This window comes from Oncorhynchus kisutch, linkage group LG5 (genome assembly GCF_002021735.2).
Source record: "Oncorhynchus kisutch isolate 150728-3 linkage group LG5, Okis_V2, whole genome shotgun sequence".
NCBI classification, from domain to species: domain Eukaryota; kingdom Metazoa; phylum Chordata; class Actinopteri; order Salmoniformes; family Salmonidae; genus Oncorhynchus; species Oncorhynchus kisutch.
The window spans coordinates 26,517,232-26,531,838 of NC_034178.2; the positions used below are offsets into that span (position 1 = coordinate 26,517,232).

Below are 14,607 nucleotides of genomic sequence, written 5' to 3' on the forward strand. Positions count from 1 at the left end.
GTAGGCAACAACATCTCCACCCCGCTGATCCTCAACATTGGGGCCCCACAAGGGTGCGTTCTGAGCCCTCTCCTGTACTCCCTGTTCACCCATGACTGCGTGGCCACGCACGCCTCCAACTCTATCATCAAGTTTGCGGACGACACAACAGTGGTAGGCTTGATTACCAACAACGACGAGACGGTCTACAGGGAGGAGGTGAGGGCCCTCGGAGTGTGGTGTCAGGAAAATAACATCACACTCAACGTCAACAAAACTAAGGAGATGATTGTGGACTTCAGGAAACAGCAGAGGGAACACCCCCCCTATCCACATCGATGGAACAGTAGTGGAGAGGGTAGTAAGTTTTAAGTTCCTCGGCGTACACATCACAGACAAACTGAATTGGTCCACCCACACAGACAGCATCGTGAAGAAGGCGCAGCAGCGCCTCTTCAACCTCAGGAGGCTGAAGAAATTTGGCTTGTCACCAAAAGCACTCACAAACTTCTACAGATGCACAATCGAGAGCATCCTGTCGGGCTGTATCACCACCTGGTACGGCAACTGCTCCGCCCACAAACGTAAGGCTCTCCAGAGGGTAGTGAGGTCTGCACAACGCATCACCGGGGGCAAACTACCTGCCCTCCAGGACACCTACACCACCCGATGTCACAGGAAGGCCATGAAGATCATCAAGGACAACAACCACCCGAGCCACTGCCTGTTCACCCCGCTATCATCCAGAAGGTGAGGTCAGTACAGGTGCGTCAAAGCTGGGACCGAGAGGCTGAAAAACAGCTTCTATCTCAAGGCCATCAGACTGTTAAACAGCCACCACTAACATTGAGTGGCTGCTGCCAACACACTGACTCAACTCCAGCCACTTTAATAATGGGAATTGATGGGAAATGATGGAAAATATATCACTAGCCACTTTAAACAATGCTACCTAATATAATGTTTACATACCCTACATTATTCATCTCATATGTATACGTATATACTGTACTCTATATCATCTACTGCATCCTTATGTAATACATGTATCACTAGCCACTTTAACTATGCCACTTTGTTTACATACTCATCTCATATGTATATACTGCACTCAATACCATCTACTGTATCTTGCCTATGCCGCTCTGTACCATCACTCATTCATATATCCTTATGTACATATTCTTTATCCCCTTACACTTGTGTCTATAAAGTAGTAGTTTTGGAATTGTTAGCTAGATTACTTGTTGGTTATTACTGCATTGTCGGAACTAGAAGCACAAGCATTTCGCTACACTCGCACTAACATCTGCTAACCATGTGTATGTGACAAATAAAATTTGATTTGATTTGACATTTAATCTGTTGTCTCCCTCTCGCACACATCCATATATTTTAGTGACAAAGAGAGACTGTTCCGTTTGTATAAATGGTCTTGGCAGTTGAAGGTTGTTTCGGTTGTGTTTATTCCTCTGTCTACTGTTAAATAGTCAGCTCTTCGCACTCCTGAATCTAACCAAACACACACGCACACGCACACATACAGAGCATAGATCATCATTGCAAACAAAAATAGGCAATCTTGGATACACAAGAGGGATACACTGCAACTCGTAAATGTGGACAGGAGTAGATACATAAACTTGACTAACAGCCCAGAACAACGTTCTCACGTGAAACTCCAGTAATTGTCTTAAAAGGATATTTGTAGCTAAGAATATAGGGATCGTGTTTGGTCCAGATTGGATACTTTAAACGTCTCATTAGTCTTGTTGTCTGGTGATGGAAGTCCTGCACACATTCTCCCCACTACCTTATACAGGTCTGCGGGAAGCTAGTTCCTAGAAACAATGCCATGGTCCTCATATCCAGATTAAACTATTCTCATGCTGGGTTAGACAGAATTTCTTTTTTTAAACAGTATTTATTTAATTGGAATTTCACAACTAAGAGCTACAAAGACGAAGCAAAAACAGTACATACACACACACACACACACACACACATACATACATACATACATACATACATACATACATACATACATACACCATCTTCCCCTTCCCGCTCGGCGCTTATCTCACCCCATCCCCATCATTGCGTCTCTCAATACATACATTTTAAACAAACATACAAACAGAAATTAAACAAAAGCTCAGTTTAAACCAAGAGGTTAGGTTCAACACATGGAACGTACAGTGTAAGTCTGAAACAAATAGATCACCACCATTCTCAGAAAATCCTTGCAGCATAATAGCTGATACCCCAGGTTCTAGATCATTTAGATGAGGTTCCCATACTTTGTAGAACTGATCTGTTTTAGAATGCAATGTACATGTCAAATATTCCAGTGGCACCCATTCTAATAGTATCTTATGCCAATCTGTAATAGAAGGAACCTGATCACTAATCCACGGTATCCACCAGTATCTTCGTATTTTGTGTTAGGGTGCCTGTATCAGTTTTACATTTAAGACACTGAGGAGAAGAGGAAGAGGTGTTAAGAGCATGTCTGTGATTTGGGGATATATTTGGGGATATATGCAATCTGTGTATTATTCTTAACTGAATTGCTTTAGTACGATTACATATAGATATTGTTTTTGCATATCTCCAAATGTCCTCCCACATCTCTTCGTCAATAGTAACAGACAATTCTTTCTCCCACACTTGTTTCACCCTCTGTGTTTCAACAGTAGAAAAGGACCTTAAAGCATCATAAAACAAACTTACAGGCATTTTCCTTTGTGGGGGAAAAAGCATTCTTTCAATGACAGACACATCAGGGTTGTCAATTATGCTGGTGCTCTTCAAAATATAATGTCTTACTTGTAGAAAGCGGAAAAAGTCCTGCTTTGGGAGTCGGTATTTCTCAACTATCTGCTCAAATGACAATAAAATCGTATCAGCAAATAAATAATTTAGTCTGCCTGTGCCCTTATTAAGCCAAAAGTTAAAGCCAGCATCCGGCAATCCTGGACCAAAATCTGGGTTGTTAAGAATTGGGGTAAGAGCAGAGGTTAGTTTGGACCTTCCCAAAAAACGTTGAACTGATCTCCATACTTTGAGTGTGTTAAGTGTAATGGGGTTATTGCAGTGATCTTTTACAGACTTGAAACTTCTGAAAAATAAAAGATCCTGTAAGGGGTATTTTGAAAAAGAAGTCTCAATGTCTAACCAAATAGAGGAGTCATCATTTGTGATCCAGTCAGAAATATAACATAGGTGGGCACACCACTGATAGAACCTAATATTGGGCAGATCCAAGCCGCCCATAGAACTTGGCAGCTGCAATATTGGCATATTGCCATATAAGTCTTGGCTTGCGTTTATTCCATATAAAGGAACTTAGCCATCCATGTACATCCTTTATTACCTTATTGGAGAGTAAGAGTGGGATCATTTGGATTTGGTAAAGTAGTCTAGGTAAAATGTTAATTTTCAAGAGGGATATTCTACCCAACCATGAAATCGGAAGAGAGTTCCAGCGGTACAGATCATGTGTTATTGTATCAAACAAGGGAACAAAATTGGCTTTGGAAATTTGCTGGAATTTAGGAGTTACAAATATACCCAGATACGTAAAACTTGAAGGAGACCATTTAAAAGGAACGGGTGAGAAGTATTAGGTACAGAATGAAGGTTACCAGGTTGCATAGACTCTGATTTAGTTAAGTTAATCTTATAGCCTGAGAATTCATGGAATAATTCAATAATATTAACAAGAGATGTAATTGAAGTCTCGGGACTAGAGATGAATATCAGGACATCATCAGCATACAAGCTTATTTTATGGTGAACGTCACCAATGAGCAGCCACTGTATAGCAGCCGTTACTCTGATGGCCTCGGCCAGTGGTTCCATAGCGAGTGCAAATAGGAGAGGGGACAAAGGACAGCCATGTCTGGCACCTCTGTGTATAGAAAAGCTATTTGACCGTAGCCCATTAGTAAGGACAGCAGCCTGAGGATCATTATATAAAACTTTAACCCATTTTATAACGTTGTCCCCTAGACCAAATTTTGTCAGAGTAAATAATAGGTAAGACCACTCCACATGGTCAAATGCTTTCTCAGCATCTAGGGAGAGCACAAGAGGATTAAACAGGTTTAGACAGAAAAATATAAACGGTTGTTACTTACTGCTGCCCCAAGACAGGTAAACACCAGTTCGAGTCAAATTAACCTCAATTTCCCGCTTTCGCAAGTCTGTTCCAATATCCGAGCAAGCACAAGACTAGGGTTAATTTAACTACAGATTTGTTCAATTGTCCTCAAAGAGTGGATGAAAAAAGTGTAGTCCAGAATTACATATGTTTATATATTTAACCTTTATTTAACCAGGCTAGTCAGTTAAAAACAACTGTGTATGTACAATGACGACTTGGAGAGTGGAGCTTTTATAGAGTCCTGAGTCCTACATAGACTATACACGTGGATTTACTCTAGAGTCGTTTGATATCAACCAATTGTCTATTTCCCTCATCAGAAGGAGCAAGGGGAGAAACAATAGCATTAGCCTCCTTTTCCAGTGGTCCCCGCCAGCAGCGGGGTATGAGCCCGGCCATTGTGTGAGCCAGCCAGTCAGTCACCCTGCTGAACACACGCCAAGCAGGCATGTGACACCAACTTTCCCCCTACCCCTGGCTCTAGCCCTGCCCTGGCTCTACAGTCACTCTGTGTACCCTGGACTCCAGTCTAACTAACACTGGGGCCTATATATTACATTGACCTGCCTTGGCTGTCAATCCTAAAATAATAGTTTAGTATTGGTAATAGTAGGTACTGTGGGGACCTTTTTAATACAATGGACATGTTGACTAGAGTACTGAAAACAGCACACGTTTGACTATCTGTAGCTGACGATAACACGTTGAAGAGTTTACAAGATAATACAAACGGTTTCTAATAGAATTTTGGATCTTAAATAAACAATTTATTCCATGGATACATTTTTTTCCTATTTCTGTCTGAGTTTACACCCTTGAGTCATTAGAATCGGTAAGGGGAGGAGTGCTGTTTTAAAAACAATGATCGGACGGTACTCATCACAATGGTCTGCATTTAAACACCACAGTTCCACCTCAGATCTGACCTCACAGTGTCAGTAAAACACCCAGATCTGTCTTACCCAGCTCTGGACCTGTCAATCAACTGACACCCCACTCAGAGATGCTCACATCTTCCCTTATCACACAGACCTTAACTATTCTCTCCCTACTGCCTCAATACTTAAAAACCTAAGTAGCAAAACACCTTGAACCAGATTCCACAGCTTGGTTTTGTGTTAGGACACGCTGAATGTACTCTGTGGAAACAGCCAACAGCCCAACACAAGTTCAAGGCATATAATTTAGCACCAATGCTTTGGAAGCATTTTCCTGACACCACCCAAAGCTATTTTGTTTTCTGACTGTGCTGTTGTCTGAGATGGAAAGCAAGGCTTCTTCAGTCTGGGCTTTAAAAGTACAGCCTTTGAGCAAATTAATGTTGTCGTGGTTTTTATGCTGTTAACTAAGTAGAGTTCTCTTACTTCTAAAAATGTGGAAATGGCTGCTAATTAATGTCCACATCAACACAAGCAGCCAAAGAGCCAACAGCATTGTGTGGTACTTCAGGAATGCCTCACAAGTCCTCAACTTCATTAAATAGTACCCGCAAAACACCAGTCTCAATATCAACAGTGAAGAGGCGACTCTGGGATGCTCGACTTCTTGCTCAGTTGTGCACCTGGGCCTCCCACTCCTCTTTCTATTCTGGTTATAGTTTCGCTGTTCTGTGAAGGGAGTAGTACACAGCATTGTATGAGATCTTCAGTTTGTTGGCCATTTTTCGCATGGAATAGCCTTAATTTCTCAGAACAAGAATAGACTGACGAGTTTCAGAAGAAAGTTATTGGTTTCTGGACATTTTGTGCCTGTAATCTAACCAACAAATACTGATGCAAATACTTTATTTTACCAGGAAAGTCAGTTAAGAAAAAATTCTTATTTTTAGGAACAGTGGGTAACTTGTTCAGGGGCAGAACAAAAGATTTTTACCGTGTCAGCTTGGGGATTTGAACTTGCAACCTTTCGGTTACTAGTCCGACACTCTAACCACTACGCTACCTGCCGCCCCACTAGGCTAACTGCCGCCCCACTAGGCTACCTGCCTCCCCAATACTCAACTAGTCTAAAGAAGGACAGTTTTATTTCTTCTTTAAATCAGCACAACGATTTTCAGCTGTCCCAAATGGAAGGCATATTCATTGTTTGTCATCAGTGGCACCATAGACTCCACTGATCAGCCAAAACAAGCTCAATAACACAATGCATGCACACACTCCTATTGAATATGTATTCACCTGTATTGTGAGTAGGCCTATGCCATCTTAATTTACCCAGTTTATCAAAAATGTATCATTAAAATACAATTATTACCATTATGTTTATATGTAGTTAGATTGGTCAAGATAAATCTTTGTTTGGTTAAAAAATGTATGCATTAATGCATACATGGCTGTCTCTGGGAAATTTTGTCAACATTTTGTAATTTAATTGATATTGAATATTGACCTCCTTGACCCCCGAAAATCAGTATTGGTTCTAAAACAAATTCATATCAGTCGTTCTCTATTCAGAATGAGTACCAAGGTTCGGACATTTTGAGGACCACCTTTAAAACTGGAATAAACATTTCAGAAACGGGTGCAGAAAATCTAACTAAGTAATTGGATTAATCAATCAGTGTACATGCAAAAACATAGATATTGAAACAAACCATTCTAAAAATCTACCTGCAATAGAGCATGCTGGGAAATATGATAATGATTGATGTGGTTTTGATTCAAAGGGATGTTTATAAGTTTCAGGCTTCTGAAATAGGGTAAAACTAGGCCCTCAAAATAAGGCTTTATGAAATATGTATGGTATTGTGTTAAATAATGTATTTTTTTCATGATAACACATTCGCTGAAGTTCTCACTTGGTCCATAGGACCGAAAATGGGAAAAGCTCAGGGAAATATTTGAATAAGGCTTTACACTAAGCAGTGTGTTAATTTAACACTGTTCCAGTGATATCAAATTGGTACAGTAGTTAGTCTTGTCACATCGCTGCAACTCCCATACGGACTCGGGAGAGGCGAAGGTGGATAGCCATGTGTCCTCCAAAACACGACCCTGCCAAGATGCACTGCTTCTTGACACACTGCTCGCTTAACCTGGAAGCCAGCTGCACCAATGTGTTGGTGGAAAACTGTCCAGCTGGCGACCGAAGTCAGCGTGCATTCGCCAGGCCGCCACAAGGAGTCGCTAGAGCGTGATGGGACAAAGACATCCCAGTCGGGCCAAACCTTCCCCTAACCCGGACGATGCTGGACCAATTGTGCGCCACCTCATGGGTCTCCCAGTTGCGACTGGCTGTGACACAGCCCGGGATCGAACCCGGATCTGTTTGACGCCTCTAGTACTGTAGGGAGGCCCTTTTTTTACACTGGAAAATTTGCTGCATAGTATTGTAAGGTACTTCAGTACAAGACGCACAGTAGTTCAGCATTCAGTGGTTCATACACAGCATTCATACACACAGGCCCAACCAAGGAGAACAAAATAGTGAAATAAGTATCCAGCTATTACTGCTGCTATTTACTAGTCTCCCTAGCCTAGACAGACAGGTTGCCTACCACAATGTACTATAGGACTGGGAATGTCAAGACTAGCTATTTACTAAAGGGTCTTCGTAGCACGGACCTTAGGAAATAGGAATAAGCATGGAAATGGCCTGACCTTTAGGGAAGCAGAGAGTCTCATAATGCAAGTTGTTGTTTGTATCAATCACACAGCCCATCGAAAGAGAGAAAGAGAGAGAGGGGAGGGGGTCGAGAGAGAGAGACAGTGTTCTCCCTCTGATCAGTGTTGTTCAATCGTCCTTTCTGCAGGTTCCTCAATTATCACCAATTTTCAATATCACTAATTGGTAAGAGGAGGGGAGGAGGTAAGGGGGGGGGGAGTAGAAAGTGAGAGAGAGAGGAAGAGAGTGGGGAGGAAGGGGCAAAGGAAAAGCCAGTATTCTGAGAATGAGCTGTACTCACGTTGATGTCCAGGCTGCACAGGCTGAGAGAGTCCACATCCCTCCTCCTCTGTTTCCTCTTCTTCTGTAAACACACAACAACAACAACACAAAGGGTGAGTTTTTTTATAGAGAACATGGAAGCAAGGTAACATGTGAGGAACTGAATAAAAATAATTTACTGGCACACACTCAATACGTTTGCTAAACTACAGGTTGCCCTGTGAAAACCAAAAGAGGTTTTTCAAGCAATGGTCTTTTAAGGGAGTATGCAAGCACACTCGTTCAGGTCGCCTAGCTGACTTCGGCTAGCCACCAGCCGAACTGAAGCATGCTGATGCCTTTAGGCTAACATAAATCCAACATATAATAAGCCAATCAGTGGAGCACTTAATAGTTTTGGCTCGTCTCCAACCATTTAGTAGATAAACTAGGATGCTATATTTACAGGCATAGCAGCAGTCAATCTAAATGGATTCCGTTCACTGTTTCTTTCTACTTGGCATTGTATTCTACACAAGTTGTAGTGTGTTATTATTGTTGCCGTATAACAGTTTAATTCCCATGACAACAAGAATTCTCCTGCCTGGCTACCGGGAGGCTTTTCTGAGGTCAGGGAGAGGAGTTGAACAATGGGACATGGGAAGCAAGGAGTTGTGTCTGAAAGAGAGTTGTGTTGAGGTACGTAATGTATACAGTATGAACTCAAGCCTGTGTTAAAAAATATATATTTTAGACTAGGAGCACTGATCTAGGATCGCCTCCCCTGAGTCCCCTCTGTCCATATAATCGTATTCAGTATGATTTAAAAAAAAATGAATAGGCAAACAAGAAAGCAAATATCCTAAAACAGCAGTCCTACTCTTGGTGAATATGAGCCCAGAACAACTCAGCATATTTCTGAGGCCTGACTACTTGCTATATGACACAGATAGAAGTCCTTCTATAATGGAACACAACATTCCATAGCCTTCTAACAGGAGAGCTGACCCACACAAATCGTATGGAGCTGAACACAACAATGACACATCGTTCCTACAACAGAACTTCCACAACACACTCCAACGGATCTTCCAGACTGAACAATCGGGCATGTGGAGCTCAACACAGATGTGTTGGTTGGAGTTGTTACGTATGGAACCCTTACGCAAAGGGCATTGTTACAATTACGTTACATATGATGTAAACACTTTTCCTTAACGTATGTGAACTCAAAGAACTCTGAAGTCCAGATAAAGCTACATTCATTTCTCTGATTGCTGAAGACTGGCCAGAAAACTCATTCCAGAATTCAATTTTTTGCTGATTGAACACAACATCCAACAGACCCAAACAAATGTAGGTCACGGGAGGCTGCTGACGGGAAAAATGGCTCATAATAATGGCCGGAAAGGAGCAAACGGAATGGCATCAAACGCCTGGAAACCATGTGTTTGATGTATTTGAAACCCTTCCACTGATTCCGCTCCACTCATTCCCACGAGCCAGTTCTCCCCCAATAAGGTTCCACCAACCTCCTGTGGTGTAGGTCTATTTATTTTGCTCAGGAAATACACAGGGGATTTAACAGGGAAGGACTGGTGCCCATAGGCCTACTGTGGTTTCTGAAGTAAATGTTTTCCTGTAATCGGACTATTCTAGATCATCCTTTAACTATTTTATTGAGCATTCAGAGAGAAACAACTGGTCAGTCAGACTGAAAACATAATTAGTAATAGTTCATGGAAGAGTGGGTCACTGCCTTAATACATTTCCGAAGGTTTAACTATCATCTGCATCAGAGATATTTCCTTATGATTAACATTTCCTGCTCATATTTGAACCTCTATGAGATCGATGTCCCTATACCGGGACGGTTGAGCTAACGTGCGCTAATGTGATTAGCATGACGTTGTAAGTAACAAGAACATTTCCCAGGACATAGGCATGTCTTATAAGGGCAGAAAGCTTAAATTCTTGTAAATCTAAATGCATTGTCCAATTTACAGTAGCTATTACAGTGAAATAATACCATGCTATTGTTTAAGATGAATGCACAACAACAAAACACTTTTATCACGGCAACTGGTCTGAAACATTCACCTCTGAAGGTAAATAATGTACTTACATTCAGTAATCTTTCTCTGATTTGTCATCCTGAGGGTCCCAGAGATAAAATATAGCATTGTTTTGTTTGATAAAATCTATTTTATATTTTAAATGTAGGAACTGGGTTCTACAGTTTGAACCCCTGCTGTCTCTGGCTCCACACCCACCCCGTCCGGCCACCTAGATGTGTGAAAGTTAGTGTATAAGCTAATGATCCATCATGTATGACATTCCTGGGAGTGTGTAAACAGAAATGTTGTATTACCATAGAATTGTTGTATGTTCTCTATAGTTATGTACTTGAAAATGTTTGTATTATCTTTTACCAGATGTAATGTGTTATATTCTCCTACATTAATTTCACATTTCCACAAACTTCCAAGCGTTTCCTTTCAAATGGTATCAAGAATATGCACATCCTTGCTTCATGTCCTGAGATACAGGCAGTTAGATTTGTCATTTTAGGTGAACATTTAAAAAAAGGGTCCGATCCTTAGCCAGAGCTCTGTATTTGATATTTACCGGTATGCAATCTCCACTTTGAAATGTCAGACTTGATTTTCCCTTGCAAAAAATGGAACAACCCCTATACACATTATTTTCCGCAGTTAGTTAGCTGAGAGACTTTCTGACATGGAGAATATGATGAAGCCTGGAAACAATTCAGCATCTCCATCACCAACCCCCTTTCCTTCTCCAGTGCAACTTCCCCAGCCCTATAACTCCCAGCCCCCATCTCCCCATCGCTAGGTAAAAAGGCAATTTAACTATTTTTATCCAGTAGAAAACTCAGCGGTCAATATTTGAAAGAAATCATACACATAGAACCTGTCGACCTGACTTAGTTTCAAAACTTTTACTCAGCCTAGTTTATAGTAACTCAGGTCTTTGCTGCAGAGGCACAGCAGGTGCAGCCGCCCCAGGGAACATGCAACAACACTTCCTGTGCAGAGTAACAGGCGACAAGAGCCTTCCTCCACAAACGCACGCAGGCACACACTTAGCACGCACACACACACACACACACACACAGTGCACTGAGTGCATGGGGACACAACAGATGGTGACTACTGTAGCTCTCTGTTTCACTATACAGATGTAGGATCTTAATTTGATCACCCTGTTGCAGGAGAACTTTCCTGCAATGCAGGAAATGTTACAATTGTAGTGTATTTGAGATTTTAAAAGGCTTCTGAAGTTTAACTTCCCCTTTGAAATGTCAGACTTGATTTTCCCCTAACAAAAAATGTATCAACCCCTACACGTTATTTTCCTGCTGTAACAAACTTGCTTAAATTAAGATCCCACATCTGTGCAGTGAAACTACCTCTGTTCCCTCCAGACCAGAGGATGTTGAGCACACCTGTTTGTCTCACTAATATGTGACCGGTCTGTCCTAAAAGGTAGTAAGTATGTGATTGGATGATGCAGCAAAAAAAACAAAAAGGTCAGCTAAAATTGGATAACCTACCGATAGAACATTGCAGAATTCAAGGTTGAATAAAGAATCTATTATTTTGAGACATGCTTGTTTATGCATTTATGCATATCATGTACTAACATTGCCTGGCGACTACTAACAAGTCATGCAACTCAACTACTGCTGACCTTATAATGCAGCCTGAAACAGAAATCTGTCAAATACATGGTAATTACATGCTATGTTCTGATTCAAACATCAGGAGTACCATTTTGTCAGTGTTACCAGACTATTGTAGGACAATAACTGTACTCAACAAAAGAGCGGCTCTGGTAGGACTCTCTCACCATAAATATCTTTCACAGCATGGTTGGTACATATAGGACCTATCCTCTCACTCACCTTCTGATGCACAAATAGACAGCACCCCATCATGAGGGACCCCTGAGCCGGTTTGCTCCCCAGAGTCACAAAGTCACGGCAATGCTTTCCCTCCACCGTAAGGGCCACTGCTAGCCCGGATCCAGCCCGCTCCTTAGATAGTGAGGGTCACACACGCTCTGATCCAGCTCCCCAGCTAGCCCACAGACACACACATTTAGATCCAGGCTTCTACCACCGTTAGCCCAGGCCACACAGACTCAAATCTAGTCTGCTCCTCTGCTAGCCTAGGACACAAGATTTCACATCCAGCTTGCTCTTCACACACAGGGTGTGTGTCTGTATCCGTATGAGTGTGTGTGAGAGAGAGGCCGAGTTGCGCTGCTTCGCAACAGGATGTGCTAGCAAGAGGGGAAACTGAGCTGATGCTATATCGGCCTGTGGAGCCACAATGGCCGGTAGACAACCTTGTTTTTAAAAAATTATTTTCGTTGTCCGGAGAGTTTGTGAACTGCCTGGCTTGCAACCTCTCGGACACACAGGCAGACAGTTCACAGTACCCCCATCACACTATCTTGCCAACCTGAACCGCAATGTAATGGCTTCCAGTAACTACAGCTTGGTTTGGCTCAGTTCTGATTGGTTCGGTAGTGTGAAAAGCCCTGTGGTGCCATGCTTCTGCCCTCTCCCTATGACTAGTACAATGCATCCATTAGGTAGGCCACTACTGGGGGGTCAATAATGATCTGGCAGTAGTACAGGCCTTAAAAGCTCTATTTCCACAGAAAAATCCATGCTGTTGGAAATGTATGATAGTATGAAATACTTTTATATCCTGCAAATCAATGTTTACCCTCACGATCAATTTTATCTCACTGCCTTTCCTTTGGGGAAATAAAGTTTATTCAAAAATGTGTCATTCTAACCCTGATGACATAAATACACATAGCTGGGCTAGGCCTTATAAAACACATGTCATACTGTACAGTGGATGGTAAAGTATTTAGTCAATCATACACCAAACTGAAAATTAGCTAGAGGTTTGGAAATCTCTTTGTTATTATCATGTTTCCACCTGTCACCAGAGGGCAGCAGAGACCGTCATAGAGACATTAACTACACTCAGGTGTGTCCAATTTACTCATTATGATTTCCCTGTTAAAATAATTGTGTTTTCTGTTGTCCTTTTGCAGACGTTTGAATTGTTTAACATGTGTGGTTGTTTCCAGAGTCAGTTTTTGAAAATGCAGTGTTTTGTTTTTTCCAGTGTACTGTGATCCTGTGGCTACCGTTTTTTTCAGTAAATGTTTATGTTTATGCTAAACCACTGATTCCTCGTCTGGTCTCTTCTCTGCACCTGGGTCCAACCTTACTACTTCACACTTATTGGTCTATTAACTAATTTACCTCTTGGTGATGTCACAAGGCAGGCCAAACCACCAAAGCAGGCTGAAATTTCAGGCAGTCTTTAAAAAAATACATATTTTACCTTTATTTAACTAGGCAAGTCAGTTAAGAACAAATTCTTATTTTCAATGACGGCCTAGGAACAGTGGGTTAACTGCCTGTTCAGGGGCAGAACGACAGATTTGTACCTTGTCAGCTCAGGGGTTTGAACTTGCAACCTTCCAGTTACTAGCCCAACGCTCTAACCACTAGGCTACCCTGCCGCCCCACAAGCAGCTCTTACACTAAAAGAGCATTATCATAATGTTTTACAATTGAACAGTATTGTTCCAACCTCATATTGTGGAAATATATATAAAACACAGGAAAATCACATTTTTGACTGTACTGGGCTTTTAAACTTGAATGAAGCAAGTCTGTCAGAAAAACACCCCGTGTAACTGTGCATTAATAAAGTATATGTGATTAAATCAAATATATTTAACCAGGCAAGTCAGTTAATTAAGAACACATTCTTATTTACAATGACGGCCTAGGAACAGTGGGTTAACAGCCTTTCGATCTAGCAACCTTTATGGTTACTGGCCTAACGCTCTAACCACTAGGCTACCTGCCACCCCAAAATAAACCATGTTGAAATGAGAAAACAAGGTCACATATTTTCAGCTCTACGGTTGGGGGCATTCAAGTTATTGTCTCGAAATGTATTTGCTGCAGCAAGGTACATTGATGGTGATGCCGTGCGCCAAGGTCAGTAACAACTATCTTACAATAACTCATCTTAGAAAATACATTTCTGAAATACGCCCCTGACGGTGCAGTTACATCCACTTTAAAGCAAGTGTTTTGTGTGCTGCAGTACAGGTTCACATTTGAATAACTCCGACTGTATTTACCATGAATGATGTCATCACATTCATTGCCTGTTACTTGATGCTTTAATCCAAGTCCTGTCTGAAAGCCACACTTAATGGTGCTTGTTGATCAATATGAGAAACGTAGCATTTTGAGTTGACGCTAGACAAAGGGCTCTCCACAGTCTGCATCGCGGAAGTTCAGCGTGACTTGAAATGTAAAGGCAATATTCCCGCGTCAGTGGAGACTGCGTTCACGGTGTATATGTCGGCTCAATCAGAAATGACCTTCACATTTATATCTCGGGAACTGGTCACGCTTCAACAATACCGATTGAATAGAGGCCCTAGCCGAGAAGAGGCGTAAATACTACAACATAGACATGATGTTATAAAAACGTTTAGATAACCTCACTGGAAACAAAATG

General features: G+C 41.6%; 1 protein-coding gene across 2 annotated transcripts in view; it reads right to left on the bottom strand.

Annotated features, from left to right (window-relative positions):
- Positions 1–14,607, bottom strand: part of LOC109890813 (rho guanine nucleotide exchange factor 3-like) — a 128,241-nt gene that overhangs the window by 75,052 nt on the left and 38,582 nt on the right. The window contains exons 1-2 of one of the 2 annotated variants that reach the window (XM_020482855.2): positions 11,940–12,308; positions 8,052–8,114 (exon numbers count right to left, since the gene is read on the bottom strand). In XM_020482855.2, coding sequence (XP_020338444.1) covers positions 8,052–8,114; positions 11,940–11,972 — 96 coding nt within the window. In that variant the 5' untranslated portion in view covers positions 11,973–12,308. Of the gene's footprint in view, positions 1–8,051; positions 8,115–11,939; positions 12,309–14,607 lie in introns of those variants that run through there. The other variant, XM_020482853.2, reaches the window with a different exon arrangement.